Here is a 21346-nt window from a genome sequence, read left to right on the forward strand (position 1 = left end):
TCATTGCTTTCCTTTTTAAAGGCCAAGTTATCTCACACACTGCACATGTTCAGTGCCTGCTTTTGTCTACAGCAACATATGGTTAGTTTGCAAAATTCAGCTCTTTGGACTAAACGTTTACATGATACGTTTTGCAACAATGCACCACCACGTCTCCATATATGTCATGTCAGTAATGTAAGGATAATAAGAAACATAGATCAAATGGGGACACCTCCATCCAGATCCTCCAGAAAGTAGTTCAAATTGTTCTATGCACAAGTGCTCATTGCTGTATATCAGATAGCAACACCATAGCCTATAGACTGTGCCCCAAAACTTATGCAGTTACAGGAAGGAGTGTAAGGGGCATAAGATCTTCCATCACCACTGTACACCCAGCACTCCCAGCTGTAGGCAAACCCCTGGCTCCACCTCCCTAAACATTCACCACAGCCAAAAGTGGCCAGGCAAGCAGGGGGAGTATGCTACATCCTGAAAAGGGGTGGTAGGGGGGAGGGAACAAATGGCTCCCCAGAGCAAGGGCAAACCAGGAGGAATTATGACAGTCACATCCTCTTCACTGTGCTCCTCCTGGGGAGATGCAGCTAGACCGGAGGTGGGCAAACTACGGCCCGTGGGCCACATCCGGCCCAGGGGACCATCCTACCTGGCCCCTGAGCTCCTGGCCCAGGATGCTAGCCCCTGGCCCCTCCCCTGCTGTCCCTCCTCCCCCGCAGCCATGCCGCCATGCAGGCAGCACTCCAAGTGGCAGGGCTGTGCGCTCATGCAGGGCAGCACAGCAGCGTGTCTGGTGCCAGGCAGCATGGCAGCCAGACATGCTGCTCTGAGCGACATGGTAAGGGGGCCGGGGCATTGGATAAGGGGCATGGGGGCCTGGGGGGGGCAGTCAGGGGACAGGGAACAGGGGGGGTTGGATGCGTGGGAGGTTCTGAGGGGGCAGGAAGTGGGAGGGGGCGAATGGGGGTGGGGGCCAGGCTGTTTGGTGAGGCACAGCCTTCCCTATCCAGCCCAGCCCCCCATACAGTTTCGCACCCCAATGTGGCCCTTAGGCCAAAAAGTTTGCCCACCCCTGTGCTGGACTCTGCCCCTTCTGCAGGGGTAAGTTTAAAGGCTCAAACTATGCTTGTGGTGGCACCTGAGCCTGAGTAGGGATTTCACCACCCAGTGTGGGATTTGTAGGTTTTCTTCTGGGGGCCACATTTGAAGCAGATTTGTCCACAAGGAGATTTGGGAACAATACATTGGAAACCACACCATGATGTTTGAAGAAGGCACAGAGTAATACTTCAGTTCACTTCTGTACACCTTGGGTAATGACTTAAACAGGCATTTTTATAGGGATCGAAACAGCTACAAAACACCCACTGCATTTTTACTGGGCAGGCCAGAATGATTGCTTTGGAATCAGATCAGATCCAAAGGGACAGCAACACAGAGGCATCTACCAAACCCATTACAATCTCAAATTGCAGATTTATTTTCTTTTTTAATAAAAGAAGGAAAAGAAAATGAAATCCCCCAACTATGTGAAAGCTTCGTTACTGTAATTTAAACCTCTCTGGACCAAATCCTGCTCACTTTATTATTGCAAGCATTCAATGGAAGTCAATACACGCTTAAAATATTGTGCTGGATATTATAGGGGTTATACAGAAGTGTGTGACCTCTCATTACAATAGTAAAGGATGAAAAAATTGTGTAACACGATGTTTGTTGCCATCATATTGATCACTAGGCTTCTGTGTTATATCCATTTCCCCAACCTTGTGTCTGTCTTGTCTATGCAGATTGTAAACTCTTCAGGGCAGGAACTGTCTACTGCTCTGTTCAGAGTCTAGCACAATGAGACCCCACTCTTGGTTGGCCCTTAGGCACTGGCACTGCCATAATAAACCTGCTAACTACAAATACCAATTGATAGCATTATAACTCAGCATGCTTTCTTCGGGCAGTTCAGTGTTATTTTACTATTTTTTCAAAGTATGCCTGAGTTATGGGGCATGGTGTGAGAAAGAATGTGTGTGTTAAGATGTATAATCACTAGAGATGTGCAGTAACTGAAATTTCCATTTCCAAACACTTGTTTGTTCCAAATTGGTCCAAACACAAAAATTTTTGAAATTTCACATGAAACAAATTTCAGTTCAGGTCAATCAAAATGTTTCATTTAAAATGTCAACATTTTATATATATATATATATATATATATATTTATTTGTAATAAGAGAGCTAAAAGTCATTGGGGAGGGAGGGGGGGAGAGGGGAAAGTCAAAACTTTCCATTTCCAAAATTTCAAAACTTAGAGAGACAGGCTGGGTGAGGTAATCTCTTTTATTGGACAAACTTCTGTTGGGGAGAGAGACAAGCTTTCAAGCTTACACAGACCTGAAGAGCAGCTCTGTGTAGCTAAAAAGCTTGTTTCTCTCACCAACAGAAGTTGGTCCAATAAAAGATATTACCTCACCCACCTTGTCTCTCTAATATCCTAGGACCAACATGGCTACAACACTGCATACAAAACTGAGTATTTTTTTTTTCAAAACAAAATTTCTTCAAAATTGACATGTTCTCGTGGGAAGTTTGGTTTTGATGAAACAGCATTTTTCAACAGAAAAACATTCCTTTGGAAAATTTTTGACCATTTCTAATAGTCATCATCCAAAGACTGTCATAGCCATTTAAAAATATTTAATAGCTTATTTTTACATATAGGATAATGTCTGGTCCAGGAATAAGAGTAAATTGCTGTCCACCACATATGAAAAAACTCTGCTCAGGTTTTTGATTAAAGAAGACAAAAAACACACTAAACAGACACAAACACATAAATCACATGCAAAAATGGAACTTATACAATATTTTCCTTACTTTTCTTTGTACATGAAAATAAAACAGTAGATACTGTAGGTGCATTTTGACTGGCATAGAGCAATGTTATAACTAATTGTCCATTGCTCTTATATGTACAATTTTTCCATACATCAACCAAATGCTTATTATTAATTTCTTATAACAGAGTACCACTCAAAACACCCCAAACTAGCACAGTGGAATCCTGTTCTAGGTAAAACACACACATACACACAGTGAAACAGTCCTTAACCCAAGGAGCTTACAGTCTAAATAGACAAGACAAAGAGTCAAAAGAGGTACCCCCATTTTACAGATGGGAACTGAGGCACCGAGTTTAAAGGTACATCTACACTTATAATGGTATGTAGTGTACAGACCCTCCGTGCCCTGCTAGCATGGGTATACATGGCAGTGTAGCTGGTGAGGCACAGTTTAGGTGACTACAGTAGAGTGCCCTACACACCTGATTCCCCAGAGCATATACACCTATAAGACTCTCTACATGCCCAAGCAGTGCATCCCACATCTACACTGTTATTTTTAACAGCATAGTGTCCCTCTGCCTCCGCCTGCTGGAGCCTTTCTGCGCTGCAGCAAAAGGCTCCAGCAGCGGGAAAAGGTTATGGCAGCAAGTAAAAGCTCTGGCAGCTTCTCACCACCAGAGCCTTTCCCCTGCTGCTAGAGCCTTTCACTACAGCATGCAGCTACATGGGTAGTGCCTGTACTATACATACCATTGTAAGTGTAGACATAGCCTAAGACACTTACCCATAGTCACACAGGAAATCTGTGGCAGAGCTGGGAGTTGAACCCAGATTTGCTGAGCATCAGAGTTCAGTGCCTTAGCTGTAAGACAATATTTCCTCTCAGGAACTATACAATGTTACATCAATAATTTTATAAAGCTAAAGCCACCATGACATCCACAGCTTAGTTTCTTTTCTTTTGTGTATTACTTTTATTGGCATTTTGATGTAGTTTTCATTTTACATTTCCTCTCTTTATGACTGGATACACTGTAGAAAAAAGGAAAAACTGACATTTTATAAATGGGCCTATCTGTGAGCAGATGTTTAAAATGGAAAGTTTGGGACAAGTCGTCACAGTTGTCTTACATGGACTGCAGCCTGCAAGAGTCAGGAAACCACTGGACAAAGCAATTTGAGTTCATGCAGCTGTGCAAGCAAACCAACCAGTAACAATGACATTTTACTGGAATCTGCAATCAAAAAGGATACCAAGGGCAGCTTATGCTGCAAGAAGAGAATCTTGTGGACTATATGAGCTGAGTGACACATTCATTAAAAAAAACAACGCACTATTCAGGTGAACATCTGCATTTTGATCAGACCTTTAGCATTGCGTTACCGTATGTTTGTCCTTTCTCATGTTTATAGTTATGTCTCTGGACTTGCCTTTCCCACCAGAGCAGGAGGTATTTGCATTCTTAAGCATCTCTGTATTGGAGAAATGTGGCATCTGACCTTCAATTATATTTTCGCACACTATAGCTTTGCATCAATAGAGTTGCATTAATATTCTTTTGCTTTTTATACCAGCATGTCGTCTTAATAGCTGGGAATTGTTACTGCCTTTTTTCACATCATAAAGTTGTTTCTGTACAATACCATTTCTGCATTTCCTCTCACCATCACATGACATTTTTTCTGCTTGCAAATAAGAAGTGTATAGTAAACAATACCACCATGCTCCCATACTACCTCCCATACTGGTATGGATACACAAGTTGTATCATTTTACTGACACGATAGAATTTTGACCAGACTCTCTCACTGATGTTTTGTCTTCCCTCATTTTATAAGAGCGGCTGTCCCCAGACTTTCATCCATGTTTCCTTGCCATGGACACTGACTGGCATTTTGATGTAGTTTTTGTTTTACATTATAGTGTTTATGACAGCATCTTGGTGATTGATGCCCCATTTATTCACAGAAATGATACAGCCTGGGGAATGACAATGCAACTTCCCCCAAACCACCTCACCAATGTGTTTCAACCCTGCTCTAAAGGGACCACTTCTAGGAGTGGAGAAATCATTCGTTTTCCTTGCCCAGTCAGGTCCTCCTGTGTCTGTCAATGAAGGTGCCCGTTGTGGTGGTGCTCTTTGTGATGGGGACTCTAGTCCACAGCTGGACTAAGACCATCAAGCAGTCAATGGATATTAGAACTTTCAACAGCTACTAGCCGGGGCTGGATTCAAATGGACCTAAAAGTGAAAGGTTTCACACCACATTACCAACCGCAAGGCCTCCAATCCCTTCCACCTTGCTTAATATTGGTAAGTGTTTACCTTTCCTCGGTCACAGTTACACGCAACAAGCCTTCTTTAGGATTGCAAAAAGCAGAGTTTTCAGCCCCAGTGTCTGCATTTGTCAACCACGAACCATTAAGACATGTCAGCATTATGTTCCAATGTCACAATGTACACAACAAATTCTTAAAAACAGAGTACAGGTAAAACAAATCCCACACTAAAATAAAATGCTTTCTACATACAGTCGAACCTCAGAATTACAAACTGACCAGTCTACCACACACACCTCATTTGGAACTAAAAATATGCAATCAGGCAGCAGCAGCGACAAAAAAACCCAAACAAATACAGTACAGTACTGTGTTAAACTACTAAAAAAAATAATAAAGGTAAAGATTAGAAAAGATTTGACATATAAGGAAACTTTCTCTGCTTGTTTCATTAAAATTAAGATGCCAAAAGCAGCATTTTTCTTCAGCATAGTAAAGTTTCAAAGCTGTATTAAGTCAATGTTCAGTTGAAAACTTTTGAAAGAACCACAGTGTTTTGGTTCAGAGTTACAAACGTTTCAGAGTTCTGAACAAATTCTATTCCCAAGGTGTACGTAACTCTGAGGTTCTACTGTAGTTAAAAGCTGTAAGTCTTAAACTCGACAGACACAGGTAAGAAGGCAATAAAGAGGGAACCTTGTGAAGAAACCCAAGAGCCTCCCATCCAAAATACAGAAAGAGTTAAATGCACATTCTGGCATCACTGATATCATTGTGCCTTTCCTTGTATCATAATTTAATCTCTCTAGATTTGAGTTTTCTGTTCTCTACATTTTTACACTTGAAAAGACTTGAACTGATACTTGTTGGCTGTTCCTGGCATAACAACACTGCCATAGCTTCTACTTTGTCCACACTGCAGATAGTTGTCAATAGGTTTGCTTTGGTGTTACTTGCCTTTCTTTGTTGGGTAAAACGCTAACCATCCCTTTGCACTGAAAAGAGTCATTTTCTTTATATCATGGCTGGATCTCCTTTGACTTGATACACCTTTGCCTTATCTCACTTCTCTTCAGAACATCAGCCCTGATTTTCCTACACTGCCTCAGAATTCCTTTCACTTTTTACCATAGCCATTGCCACAATGGACTTTGATTAACATTGCAAAGAAATTTGTGAGGACTCTAAACTTTATGAGAAGTAACCACCACACATACTCAGAATCAGCTTCAAACATCAAAGAATATTCTAAACCAGGGATAGGTAAGGGTTTAGGGGCTAATAAATATGTAATTCATTAAAACACCGCCATTACTGATAGCCCTGTGTAAGTACTCCTGGGTGGACACTACGTATGTGAGATGTTCCAAATTCATGTTAGCGACATGGAATTGAATTGATATTTATTGTGTATTCACAGTATCCCTTGGAATGTGTTGGCTATACAACAGTGCACCAGTTTTCAATTATTAAGCAAAAAAGCAAAAAATTACACAACCCCAAAACAGAACTTCTATAACCATAAAACATAAACAAGCTGAAGATGCCAGGAAGACCACTAAGGAACTTGTTACACCAAGCTATTTAACTTGGAAAATGCTTATCCAGCACAGTGCTGGACACCAGTACAGAACTATAAGACAGATGGCTGGACAGGTGTTAGACTGCTGCATCTGTGTTATAGTCTTCTTATAGGTCCCGATTCGGTAAAGCACCAGTACATATGCTACCCTTTAAAATTAAACACATAATCAATGATTTTTCTGAATTGAGGCCAAAATAGGGAATATGCCTCTGGTGTATACGATTTCTGTTTTAACCATTATTGCTTATAAATATCATGTATTTATTTGTTTGCCTTAGGTAGCATCCAAAGACACCTACCCCACAACCAGGGTACCTGTTTTGCTAGGTACTGTACAAACACACAGTAAGAATCAGTCCCTTTATAAAGGCAAAATACATCTATAAAAACAACTTCCTAGAGCTCAAAGAAATGAAAATACAAGATCAATAGAAAAGTTAATACTTTTAATGTAACTCATTTTTAGATTTTTTTACATGTTTGAATCCAAGGAAAGTATCCAGATCATCTAGAAAAACATCTTTATTTAAAAAAAGTGATTTTAACAAATTTAAAATATTAAGTTGCAATACAGTACGCAGAAACAATACAGTACAAGGACCATATGAGACTGACCCTGAACTTTCTTCACTGGCAAAGCTCCCAATGAATGGGAAGATTAGGCAGGACTGGGCCCTATTAAAATGAAGACATGCTGTAATTTTTAACTACTGCTCCATTCACCAGCACTTCAGATATCCTTCCTATGGACCACAGATCTGTTTTTAACTGGATCAATAACCAGAGTTCATAAAGAGTAACATTCTCGCATTACAATCATTTGCTTCACAAACTAGATCTTCATGAAAGGTACTTTCAGCCCTCTTAAAGTCTGATGAGAAGACATTAGTACAAGTATGTTTTTCACATCCTCATAATTAGACACAAGAAAAAAAAGCAATATAAACTCATTTCTGGGATGTTCTGGTTGTGTTATATATTATAGAAAAAACATTCAGTATTTATAGTAGAGGAAACATGCCTAACTATAATTCCATTTTCCATCTGTGTTTTTAATAACATCAGTGCAAAAGGGTAACCAAACAAAACATGCTAGATATCATCCTTGATTGCCATATCTCTAGCACACATCTGCATCATCAATAAAATCACAGCCGAACAAAGGTCCTGGAGTCTGGTAAACCCTGTGAGCAATCTGAGGGACTGATGAGATTCTGCAGGTAGAAAACATGCAGAATGAGGCCACATTCACTCCAGCATATACGTGACTGTTCAGTCAATTGCAGGATCAGGGCCTGAAATTGTAACCGCCTGAGTTTTTAAATAACTTGCTCTGTTTTTCTTTTATTTTTTTTCCTTGCCCTCCCCTCTTTTGGTAAAATTCAGTATATTTCACCATTTCAGATCTTTAAAATATAATGAAAAATCCTTACTGTAATATTAGAGGTTGTCTCTAGATTCAATCCTGAAGTCAGTTACTCAGGTAAATTGAGTTCAATGGGAGAAGTAATCCCATCAAGTTTCGTGGAAGTTTTGCCTGAATAAAGGCTGAATAATGGATTTCAGAATTAGGTCCTCTAATGGGTTACCAGAATTAATCCCCAATAAATTTACATACTGTCTGTATGCATGCCTGAGCTGATAGAAGGTTGTGCCAGGCAAATGATTCTAACTCAACCTAAAAGGGATTCTCACACTAGTGCTGACCGCTTTGCTCATCACATATGCAGTCTGCTGCATCAGGGCATGCAGCAGCCATGAGTGCAGATGATTTTACTTCATCTGAAGGTAAGCCTTATGTTTTCCATTTCTGGACCATCTTCACACACTGAAAATACACACACTGCTTACTTCTCACAATACAGACTCACAGAGATTTGATCAAATACTAGGGAGCTTTTCACATTCACCTGTTCTTTAACAGGTTTGGGAGGATTTCACCTGGAAAAAAAAACAAACCTGAAAACAGTGGGACACATCACCCATGAGGCCTTATCTACATTAGGTGAAACAAACAAACAAAAACAAAAACCCCACACATCCTCTGTACCGCAGTGGGAAAGCTTTGGGTCTGCAGTTCCTGTACAAAGCCTTGCAGACATACACAACAGCAATCCTCAGTGTTTTACAAGCTCTGGTTGTAACTCAGATCCAGCTGAACTCATGCCATCTGCAGTGGTTTCTCCCACTGGCCAAAAAGCCGCAAATGCTGCAACTGCCAGCTCATTCAGTTCTTTTAACTCCACTCCACCCTCATATAGTACAGCAGTGAGGACCCTATATAGGGTGACCAGATGTCACAATTTTATAGGGACAGTCCCGATATTTAAGGTCTCATGTCCTCTTCAGGGGAGCAGAACCTGTCCCCCTGTGGAATGATGTGGGGTAATTTCCATGAGTGGATCCTCAGGGAGATTTCCTCTCCCATCCCATCTTAGGTGTGTCAAGATGCTGATTTCCACTTACTTGTAAGAGGGCAACAGAACTGGCTCAGCAGGTCTTGGGGCTTTTCTGCTAGGCCTCAGTGCCAGCAATTTGAATATTTTGGCACTTCCTAGGGCACTGCACAGTCTGGGGCACATAACATCATAGTGTAATCCACAAGTCAGGGTGTGTTACATATTCCCCTCTACATCTGATCCACAGATGTGAGTCTGTTACAGCTCCCAGACATGGAGCCTGGCCCTTTCGCTCAAGCTGTAGAGACTCATGCTTTCAGTACTGGAGATCCCGGCTTCAATCGTTGGCGTGTCAGCCAAAATAGCAGTCATCCATATAGCACACAAACAATTAACTGCATGTGCGATCAAAGTATTGCATGCTCTAAAGAAATGGGACATGTGGGGCTCAGAGAAGAGGAAGCCAAGGTGAAGGGACAGTCAAGAGTGTGAGATTTCACAATGTACTTCAACGTATGGATTTCCAGATATATCAGTTGCCACATGGGCTGATTACACTGAATCAGTGCAAAGACAACTGTACTCTGGCTGAGAACCATTATGGCAAGTTTCAGCCTGATGTGATTTATATCTCCAAGCAATAAACCTAGGAATGAAATATGGTGAATAAGGGAAATCACAACAGAGCATTGATGTCTTTTATTGTTTTAATATGAATTTATTACTCATGACAGGCACCAGACTGACAAGACCAGAGACTGAACAGCAGAAAGGGCAGTAGCAAATCAAGTGTCTCAATTTTGTTGCACCAACATGTCTCCAGTATGACACGGATGGTCCTCTGGTGATGACAGTGTAGCTCAATCTCTATCTCTGTTCAATCCTTGGGTTCTCTGAGGCATTAAATAAGGATGCAAACTGAGTTCTTGTGTTATGAACACTTGCCACTAATCCTATTTGACATTCACCTCTAAATAGCAACAGTTTTTGGCCACAGCTAATGTGGCTGAATTAAAATCCAGGCCAAGATGTGAAAGGCTCCATATGTTCCTCTAACCACCTTAGCCCTCCAACTAAGCATTAGCATAATACATATACAAAGCCCTATACATGCATATACATACACAGTGTTCATTATCGTAAAATGTAAAAGTGACGCAGCAGCCTAAGATCTGTCTAGATACTTTCTAAATACAGACAATACTGTAGCCCAGGGGTTGGCAAACCTATGGCACGCGAGCCGATTTTTAATGGCACGCTGCTGCCTGCCGGGTCCCAGCCACCGACCCCGCTCAGCCCGCTGCGAACCCAGGCCGGGACCCCAGCAGGTAGCAGCACGCCATTAAAAATACTGCCTGCTCCGGCCCACTCTTCCCCGTCCTCCCCCCCCCACCGGGGCAGGGTGAAGAAGCTTGGTCCTGCCGGCTGCTGCTGCAGAGCAGCCAAGGTCCTCTCTCCCTCTGCCTCTTCCCCCACCATGCTGGGTTCCTGCCCCTCCTCCTTTGCCTCTCTGCTGCCCATTAGCTGATGGCCCTTTCTAGGGGGGGAGAAGCAGAGCTGCAGCATGCTCGCTGCTGGGGGAGGAGGCGGAGAAGAGGTGCAGACAGGGCCTTGGGGAAGGGGACTGGAATCAGGGCATATCTCCTCCAGCCCCCTGCTGTGAGCTGCTGTGGGCAGAGGGCTGGGGGTGTGGACTAGGGTCATAGGGGTGCTCCCAGCCCCCTGCACCTCCCCCCACACAGCCCTCTACCCTGACCCCTGCACCCCCCACAACCCCAGCCCTGACTCCAGCACCCCCCACACATACCCAGCCTCCCCCCACCCCATGTCCGGACTCCTGCACCCTCCTCACATGCCACCAGCCCTCTGCCCTGACCCCTGCAGCCCCCCACACACAGCCCTCTGCTCTGACCCCTGCATGACCCCACAACCCCAGCCCTGACTCCAGCACCCCCCACACATACCCAGCCCCCCCACACCCCATGCCCTGACTCCTGCACCCCCCCACATTCCCACCCCGACCCTGAGCACCAAACAAGAGCTCCTGCAGCCCCCCAACCCACCTGCACCCCTCGCACCAAGTGGGAGCTGCCCAGGTAAGCACTCCACACGCAAACCTCCTGCCCCAACCCTGAGCCCCCTCCCTTATTCTAGCTCCTGCCCAGACCCTACACCCCAATCCCCAGCCTGCTCCTTCACCCCAGCCCTGTGCTCAGTGCACTCCCACCCTCAGCTCAGTGCAGAGAGAAAGGAAGAGAATGGGCTAGAACCAGGAAGAAGGTAGGTACCCATCTATGTGGGCAGGGCAGGGATCTCAGACTGGCAGTGGGCTGAGCGGGGCCTGCGGCTGGGACCCTGGCTGGCAGGAGCCAGCGTCCCGGCCGCCGGCCCCGCTCAGCCCGCTGCCGGTCTGGGGTTCTGGCTGCCGGCTCTTTGTCAGCCAGGGTCCCAGCCGCAGGCCCCACTCAGCCTACTGTCGGCATAGGCGAACGGAACCCCAGGCTGGCAGCGGGCTGAGCGGGCCGGCGGCGTAAGATCAGCATTTTAATTATATTTTAAATGAAGCTTCTTAAACATTTTGAAAACCTTGTTTACTTTACATATGACAATAGTTTAGTTATATAATATATAGACTTATAGAGAGAGACCTTCTAAAAAACATTAAAATGTATTCCTGGCACATGAAACCTTAAATTAAATTGAATAAATGAAGACTCGGCACACCACTTCTGAAAGGTTGCTGACCTCTGTTGTAGCCAGACAATGAAATTCAGAACAAGAACTGGACAGCACCACCACTCTGTTGCTAACAGACACAACGGGTTCTATTGATGTGCACATTCCTTTCACTGTTCCTTTGAATAATAAATTGCTTGGACAAAGCAGTCATAAAACTCTCCCTTACATACAGTTCTGCCCTCCGTTATTCATGTACAACTTCACTAAAGCCATTCTCTCACTGAACTCTACGTGCCAAGTTCACAACTGGCAAATGTGGGTGCAACTCCACTGACTTCAGTGCAATTGTGCCTGCCATGAATTTGGCCCACTGGGTTTTCACTGGTGTAAGTGGGGGCAGACTTTGGTCCTGTAGGGCTCACTACTTTGGAGATCCTTTTCTAAAATAAACAGTCATCTATCGTTTTTGTTGCAAATATATAAGAAAATTGGCATGTGTGAGGTGACAGCCACTGCAAAGCCAGGGAGCTATAGATTTATTAAACATGCTTACTTGAGGGAATAGTATTCGTTTGCCAGACTTGGCTCAGATTGATGGGGAACCGAGGGGAATAAAGTTCTAATTAAAATTAAGTAATACTTGTATATAATGACAGGAGCAAAGAGTTTGCCCAATATCATTCAAGTTCTGTTACCACACAATAGTTTGAAAAACATCCTGACAAGCTCATGGAATATGACCTAGTTTATAAAAGGAAACAAGTGACCACTTGCCAAAGCATTCCCATGAAAATAAGAAACACTCCATTATCAAGGCTGTGAACTGTGTTTCCATATAGGACAGTCCCTCAGCTCAAATGATGGATAGGAAACAATTCAGTAAAATAAAAATGACACTTGTCCAGGTAAATTTTTTTTAAACCGTATTGTGAAAGACTGCCACAAGGATACAAAAATGTATCTTACTCTCACAAGTATGACTTCTCTTTTGGCTGGTCTAATTAAAGTAAAAAAAAAAAAAAAAAAAGACATCCCCAGATGTAGTGACTCCATGAGCGATCACCACACTTCAGGGTGCACTGTGAGGTGTGGGCCAAGATTCTCACACACAGTCACATCATTTTAAGAAAAAAAATCTCATTTTAAGAGAGATTTTTAAAGAGAGGAAGAAAATCAATATGTACTTAGTTTCTTGTCAAGATCCAAAGCAACAGTGAAACTGTCAAAAAACAAACAAACAAAAAAACAAACAAACAGCAAGCTTTGAATTTTCAGTAACCTTTCAAATTCTGCCAGGTAATTAAGATAATACATACTGCAATACAATCAGAGTTACTTCAGACAACACATACAGGCATGCACACTACATGCAGAATTTTTTTTTTTTTAAAGAATATTGCCATGTGCATTATCTAGCAAGGACACTTAAAATATTAGGCTTTAATATGAATGACCAAAGATTACATTTTTTCCTAGTAATAAAAATGTGTAAAATGAAACTTACTGAAATGACATTTTTTAAAAAGTGTGCCAGGATAAGAAATGCACCAGTTTGAAGTTGCTAGAATTTCCATTAAAGTCAATGGGAGTTTTGCCCTAGATTTCAGGATTGGATCCAGTAATTGTTACTTTGAGGAAAGGTAAAAGCTTTCCAGTATTTTCTGGATAAAATATTCTGAGTCCACCAAATTAAAAAAAAAAGTCAACCCTCATTTTAAATATTAGCTACACGCTCAATTGCCACAAACCAAATTATAGGTCCTTGTGGCCAAATTATAACAGAAACAAGTTCTCCTACAAGTAAAACAAACCCCCAAAGTTAAGTAGTATGGATCTAAGTCACCCATGCCAGTTTAACAGTTATGCTCTCCTAAAATCTCTCAGTATGCATTCCAATTCAGCTTGAAATATTATTTTTTTCAAAACCAAGATTAAAAACTGGCACTGGAGTTGGGGGACAGACTGTTGAGTGGCCAATAAGATATTATGGTTGCGATTTAACAAGACCCTGCTAACCCGAATTCAGTGGCCAAACCTCCATTGAGTCCTATCGCATCAGGCTCTGATTGGGCGGACAGCTCCTACAATGTTATTTTGATTTTAAATCAGGCACTCTAGTCTCGCATGCATTAGCACAGAAGTGCTTAGATGGATCCATTTTTGTCACACAGAGAAATAACACCAGAAGATACAGCCGTTTGAATAAGTAATAGTAATGGGATCCCTTCCTCCAATTATTTCTTGACTGTAGAGCCCAAAGGATAATGTGTTATAGGTTTTTATTAATTCTGTGATGTTGTGTATGTAAATTAGGTTAACACTGTCCCTTAATAGACAGCATCACTTCATGCGGTCAATTATTCTTTTAGTGGTGTATATCAGGACTATAATGACCTTTACAACAGTAGTTTAAGAAAAAAAAGCAGATTCCCGCATGGTATAGAACCCCAGCACCAAGTATTTTTACAGGCATAATAAAAAAGAATACGTTGCAATCACATTTAAGGTAATATTCCAGGGGGGAAATGTTTGCAGAAGTTCCTGTTCAGCTCCCTTACTTGAATTCACAGGTCACATCGCATGGCACCTCCTGTTAAAACTAATGCTAGAAAAAGCAACATGATTGTCCTGATAGTATAGAAAATGAGTGATTTTACCACGGGATTTAGAACACCTTGGCCGTTTCTTACACGTCTCAGGATGGGGGGGAAAGCGTGCTGCCCCCGTTACATTAAATGGGAGCATTTCCCTAAGAGGCGGGCAGGCGGAATACAAATCTCACATGTTTGTATGTGTGTTTTTAATCGTCAACAGGTGTCTTTAAAAGGCTTCAGGGTTATTTACAATAAGTTGTTTTTGGAAGCCAAGTCCTCTATAAAGACATCACGTCTCACGGCATCCCTTGCTCAGCACAAAGACCGCCACCACACCGCTGCAATCCACTTTCACTACCCATGGCATCCCTGCAGTTCGGCAGAGTATCCGCTCATGCAAGCAAAGGGCGTGCGGGCGGGGGGGGAAAATTACCCCAACCAAGCAAAACCCAAACACCTCAAGCGGCTCAAGACAGCAGACAACACAGACAAACATCTCTCTAGCAGCACAAGATGGCAACCGGCACTTCCTCCGGGAGATCATCCGCCTTTGGTGGGGGTTTTCCCCCCAGCCCCGTTGGCTGAACGACAGATGTGCAGAGAAACAAACACATACATCAAGACAACTGCTATAGTCACGCAGGAGGCAGACCGGGAAGAGGGAAAACCCCACTATGGCCCTCAAGTTATCAAAGTTGTCTGTGCAGCGATCCACTTCGGCTCGGCAGCTCCCCCCAAAACCGCCTCACCCCCTTCTCCAGACATTTTGTAATCCTGGGGAGCGAGGTTCTCGCCGTCACCCAGCCAGCCTGTGCCCACTTCTCTCGCCACAAGGGTCCGGGCAGCAGCAGCTCCCAGCAGAGTGCAGAGACAGCAGAGCAGTCGCTTGCGTTGGGGGGGGGCAGAGGGGGGCTCCCTCCAAACCCACAGGTTCAAGTCAATCCCCCTCTCCCTGGCACAGTGCCTAGCAGGGGCAGGAGAAAGGACCCTGGCACACGGGGAGCCTCTGCCTAAGCAAAACCCTGCTAGGAAAGGGGCACTCCACAGCCACGATTCACCATCAACCGAGCCTGAGAGGAGGGCTCTCCAAGCAAAGCGAAAGTGGGGGGGGGGCTGAAGAGCCGGCCGGGGCACCCCACATGCTTCCACTAAAGGGGGGGGGGGTGAGCCTAGTTGCAAGCCCGAGGAACGAGCCCCACAATTACTTACAGTCGTTGGAGGCGGCAGCAGCGGCCACTTACCATCATGTTTCCTTGCATTTTAGCGGTTTTTATCATTGGCTTTTCCTTCATGTTCGCTCTGCGTGCGGGAGCGTGCGGGAGTGAGTGAGTGAGTGCGGCTCCCCGGGAGTTACTTAATCCAGCGGCCCCAGCACTTCAGCGAGGAGCCGGCTTGCCCTTGCGGCGGCTCTTTGGTGGGGCGGAGGGTGTCCTTCCACCCCTGGAGCAGATTAGTGATAACTGCTCCCCTTTGGCAAGGGAAAAACCCAGCCACGCTCTGCGGGGGAAGGGATCCTCAGTCAACACCCAGCAGCTTCAGCTCCTGCCCGGCGAGAGCTCCCGGGTAAACAGAGACACGCGCCAGCCCCATCCCCGCACACTCACTCGCACTCACGCACGCAGCAGGCGGCTATTGCGAGTAGCCTGTGGGATGGGTCTGGGGAGCGGGAGCTGAATGACACTCGGGGCCGGGAGCGGGGGGTGGGAGGGCAGGTCCGCGGGCAGGCGGCTGCTGCTGCTGCTGCTCACACCGGGGACGAGAGGAAGCGCCACTTGCGTCGAGGTCCAGCACATTCAGACCCCGCTACAGGGCGGCGCGTCCCCCCCCTCCCGGGGGCCGCGCACGGCTTCAGCACAAACAGGAGCCGCGCCGTCTGGCCCGGGAGCCGGAGCCGCCCCTCCCCGGCGTTAACTCTTCCCCGGCCGCGGCTAGGCAGGAAGTGGACCCGCCCGGCGGCTGCCCACAGGGTGGGGCTGTAAATCCTGGCCTTACCCTGGGGGGGGGGTCACGCACGGCGCGTTGCCATGGTGACGCGCCTTTAGCCTGCCCCGCTGCACCCCGCCTGCCTGCCTAGACTCCGCTCTGCCGCCGCGGCGGGGCCGCCCTGCTCCGCCCCGCCCGGCCCAGCCGCGGCCACGTCCCCAGCCCTCCCCCGAGGCTCCCGCTCCTCGGGCTGCAGCCGCATCCCGCCGGCCGCTGCGTCCCCAGCTCGTCCCCCGGCAGGGAGCCCGCCGCGCCGGGGGCTGCTGCGTGGCCTCCACGCACCCAGCCCAGCCGCCCTCTGGGGTCGCCCTGTCTCCTCTGACCCCACCCCTCCGAGCCCCTCTGGCTGCTGCGGCTCTGCCCAAGCCCCCTGTCCTTCATTCAGCCCGCTGGTGCCTGCCTGCGTGCACCCACGTCTCCCTCCTACCCTTCCTCCCGCGGCGACCCCAGGCATTCAAAACCCCACTTTGTTCTTGGGCTGACACACGCAGAGAGGCAGGATTCATTTACAGTCCAGTCACTCTAATGCTATGACCCTCCTGCTGGTTTTCTCCCCCAGGTGCTTGTGGCAAGGCAAAGGAACCGCTGGTAGAGAGGGGCGATGACTCCTAAAGGTGTATTGGGGTGTTACGTTTCGATGCCTCCTTTATTAATAAAATAAAACAAACCCCATCATGTATTTTTCAATGCTATTGAAAACAGGCAATTTGGATGATATACAACAGCAGAAAATTCAATACAATCCTATTAGCATAAACACGGAGGCTGCTTAACGCCGCATCAGAGAAATGTTGGGATGATCATCTAAAAGGCTTTCCAAAAATGTCAAGGCTCAGGAGCAATATATTGTGTGAGGTTTAACCCTTATGTAGGCAGCAAGAGTGGCATTTAGAGAGACAGGACGCAATTTGGGAAATGCAGAGAGAGGGGCAGATACTGTCTATATTTCATAAAGCCAAACATGCACCATTCTCTTGCTGTTACTCCTTGGACCACCGACCAGTCTCGCCTCACCTTTTCATTGATGCCCCGCCCCCTTCCTTTTCCTCTTTAGCGTGGCCAGGGGCCTCATGCTATCGCTACTGTCTCCAATGGATAGAAAGCTGGACCTAGCCGTTTCTGCTCCTCACTAGACCAGAGGAGGGCGCCAGATTCAAGCTAAGTGCTCACTGGCTGACCTGCCCAAATGTTACTTTTAAGGGATGACAATAGGTCACACTTTTTAAAGGTACAGTGTCCTGCTTCTGAAACATGTATCAGCTCTCCCTTTACCAACCACCACCCCTAACCATAGGGTTAGATTTGGATCAGGATCCACACATTCTTGGACTACCTAACATTTTAAAAATTCCCTGTTGAAGAACAGCTCCTGCTCTCCCCCCCCCCCTACTTGTGTAATTTGCTCAGAGGTGGTTAGGAACAGCAGGAAAATGAAACTGATACAACTACTCAGGGAAGTAGTCTGCCTAGGAGGAGTAAAATGGAACCAAGTAGGATCCCATCAATTTCACTTTTCAGGACTCTGCTGCTCCTTCTGGTGCTGACAGATGAATACTGATTGCAGAAATAACAGAATGTATGAAATCAAAGGGGAAGGAAAAGACCCTGAAAAAAGAGAGAGAATTGTGTCTAGTGGTTAAAGAAGATTGAAACTGGAAGGGAGGAAGCCAAGGAGGAGGGGGGAACATTGCTATTCAAGTCAAGAACAGGAGGCAAAGCTCCTTCTTTTAACAGAGGAAGAGGAGCTGCATGTCTCTATATTTCCCCTTTGCTTTAACCTCTGTTTGTAGCTCACTTTGTAAAAAGGTTTGTATTCTGGCCCTTTACCATTAAAAGCACAAGCTCAAAAACTAAGGCTCCTAACTGGCAGCTGTAGCAAACACATTAACTTCTTATGTGGCCCAGCCAGGAGAGGGAGAGACAGACCCACAATCTCCTAATGTGGGTTACAAACTACTTTGTTTCTTTCAGCTACCAAACCAGTTAACAAGTGCCTATCCACCCAAATGAACTGTTGATTGAAAGAGGCTCAGATAGAAGCCTTGCTCCTATGATTTAGGATTCGGACATTTCAGGGTGCTCAGAGAAACCAACACATGCAAAAATCAAATTATTCTGTAACGCTGCCAGAAGCCTATCCGCTCTAGAGGATAACCCTCCAAAAAGAAGAGCATGGTGGCACCTGGGTCAGTTTCTTATTGTTGGGAATTGCACATGGTGCTAGAGCTAACCCTGCCTGTCTGCCCTGCTCATCTAGGAAGATTTACAAACATCTCACCCCTGCTTTGTTGATTTTGTCTGTTCAGTTGCCTTTACGTGGTAGGTGCTTACAGCTAATGTATGTTGTTCATCTTGACTGGAAGGTCTTCTCTGTGCTCCCCAAAATTTTGCCTTCTGCTTTCTTTAATCCATTTAATTCATTTTTTTATTTTTATCAGGCTTTGCCTATTGCATCTGAGTGCTTTATCTTCAGATCTTTTAATTATGTATGAAGACAGAGTATTTGATACATGCTTCATAGTAGGTAGTTCCCATTTGCCTCCTGAATGATTTTATATACCAACAGAATCACTTACTAACTCTGGCAGCAGTCTTCCCCCCGCCCCCAATCTCTCATAATGCTGTGTATTGGTTTTGTCTGCTTACTCTTATTCAAGGTCTAATTTATGTGTCTTTGGCATTGCTGTAGCAATTGCTTTGATTAAAAGAGTCTAGTTTGAAGATTGCTGGCAAAATGCTTGGTTTCACTTCTGATACCATTCAGGTTTCTCCCCCGCTGCCTTCAGCACAGACACTCCTGGTCCATTTGGCTAGGATTACTGCACTATTGCTTTTCCACATGGCCATGGATCCTACTCCCATCACAGTTATCAACTCCAAGTGATGTGGCAACAGACCCTACACATGCACCAATATAATTACAGTATATATGTTTTCCAATGCTGTACAAAAAATGGGAGTGGGTACATTGGGAAAAGAAAAAAATCCTTTACAAAACTGAAATTCTTGTCTTTGTGGCAAGTTCTGCTTTGTGGCAAGGCATGACTTCCTCCCCAACCCCCTTCCAGGTTGGGTAGGATGGTTTCAGAACTAAGTCAACAGCCTGCCACCAAAGGTTTATGACCCATAGGATGCAAAACACTGTCTGCTTCCCCCACAGAAAGGCATGATCATTTTTTTTTAATTGGCCATCATAGTGCCTGTCATAAATATAAAGGGAAGGGTAAACCCCTTTGAAATCCCTCCTGGCCAGGGGAAAGCTCCTCTCACCTGTAAAGGGTTAAGAAGCTAAAGGTAACCTCGCTGGCACCTGACCAAAATGACCAATGAGGAGACAAGATACTTTCAAAAGCTGGGAGGAGGGAGAGAAACAAAGGGTCTGTGTCTGTCTGTAGTCGTCTTGGCCAGGGACAGAACAGGAATGGAGTCTTAGAACTTTTAGTAAGTAATCTAGCTAGGTATGTGTTAGATTATGATTTCTTTAAATGGCTGAGAAAAGAATTGTGCTGAATAGAATAACTACTTCTGTCTGTGTATCTTTTTTGTAACTTAAGGTTTTGCCTAGAGGGGTTCTCTATGGTTTTGAATCTAATTACCCTGTAAGATATCTACCATCCTGATTTTACAGGGGGGATTTCTTTATTTCTATTTACTTCTATTTTTTATTAAAAGTCTTCTTATAAAACACTGAATGCTTTTTCATTGTTCTCAGATCCAAGGGTTGGGTCTGTGGTCACCTATGCAAATTGGTGAGGCTTTTTATCCAACATTTCCCAGGAAAGGGGGGGTGCAAGTGTTGGGAGGCTTGTTCATTGTTCTTAAGATCCAAGGGTCTGGATCTGTAGTCACCTAAGCAAATTGGTGAGGCTTTTTACCAAACCTTGTCCAGGAAGTGGGGTGCAAGGTTTTGGGAAGTATTTTGGGGGGAAGGATGCGTCCAAACAGCTCTTCCCCAGTAACCAGTATTAGTTTGGTGGTGGTAGCGGCCAGTCCAAGGTGTAATATTTTGTACCTTGGGGAAGTTTTGACCTAAGCTGGTAAAGATAAGCTTAGGAGGTTTTTCATGCAGGTCCCCACATCTGTACCCTAGAGTTCAGAGTGGGGGAAGAACCGTGACAGTGCCTTACACAGAGCCAGGAGGCTACTTAGTGAATTTGAAGAGATAGATAGCCACCTGTATTATCTTCCAAGAGATTTTGAAATATTCTTTACCAATGAACACTTTCTTATGCCTTCAGGTATATCCATCATGTTCCAAGATGTTGCCAAGATTCAGGCTACTGTCTTTCCTGACACTGGCTGAGGATATCTGTCATGCATCGATCTATTCAAATGTCATTGTAAGGCAAATTTTATATAGCTCCACGTGATACTTAGCTCTATTGGCGCAGGAATTGACTTTCATGACTCAGGCATGACAAGGTAGGTAGCTGGGAGCTGCATGAAACTAGCCTATTTTTCACTTCCAATTTTGTTAAGTCTATTTTGTTATTACACACTTGTAATAGATTGGAAGGATTGTCCAGGAAGTCTTGATTTATAAGGGTAGAACATTTGCTACAGTGGCCATTGGCAGCAGTGACTGTTTTGGGTTTAGGACCAAATGGTGGGAGCCAGAGGACTTCCACAAAGAAAGTTAAAATGTATGCACAAAAAATGCCTTCATCATAGCACCTTTTGGCACTTCCCAACTACACAGTTAAGTCCAATGCTATATAAACGATTATATAGGGTCAGAGGTAAGCTTTCAGAACACATATGACTCTTATTATTCCTTGAGTGTGGGAGCCCATTGCAATTTCACTTTCACTGGTATTAACTATATACTTCAGTGCACTTACTCCTTCTTTACATAAGTGAAAGTGATATTAGAATCAGGCCATAATGGCCAGATTTCAAAGGGAGCCACTGGCTGCTGAGCACTTTGGAAGATCTATCCATTACAGGCAGATACTTCTCAGTGGGAGGTTTCAGGGTAGCAGCCG

The 21346-nt window shown here is 44.9% G+C and overlaps 1 protein-coding gene across 3 annotated transcripts in view; it reads right to left on the reverse strand.

Moving 5' to 3' along the window:
- DPP6 (dipeptidyl peptidase like 6) overlaps positions 1–21346 on the reverse strand; it is a 787036-nt gene that overhangs the window by 670495 nt on the left and 95195 nt on the right. The window contains exon 1 of one of the 3 annotated variants that reach the window (XM_084618428.1): positions 15620–16258. The exons of the other annotated variants lie outside the window; for them this stretch is intronic. Within the exon in view, the coding sequence (XP_084474554.1) occupies positions 15620–15670 (51 nt within the window). The 5' untranslated portion in view covers positions 15671–16258. Of the gene's footprint in view, positions 1–15619; positions 16259–21346 lie in introns of those variants that run through there. 3 annotated transcript variants of the gene reach the window in all.

The sequence above is a fragment of the Lepidochelys olivacea genome (genome assembly GCF_965140295.1).
Source record: "Lepidochelys olivacea isolate rLepOli2 genome assembly, chromosome: 2".
Lineage (NCBI taxonomy): Eukaryota > Metazoa > Chordata > Testudines > Cheloniidae > Lepidochelys > Lepidochelys olivacea.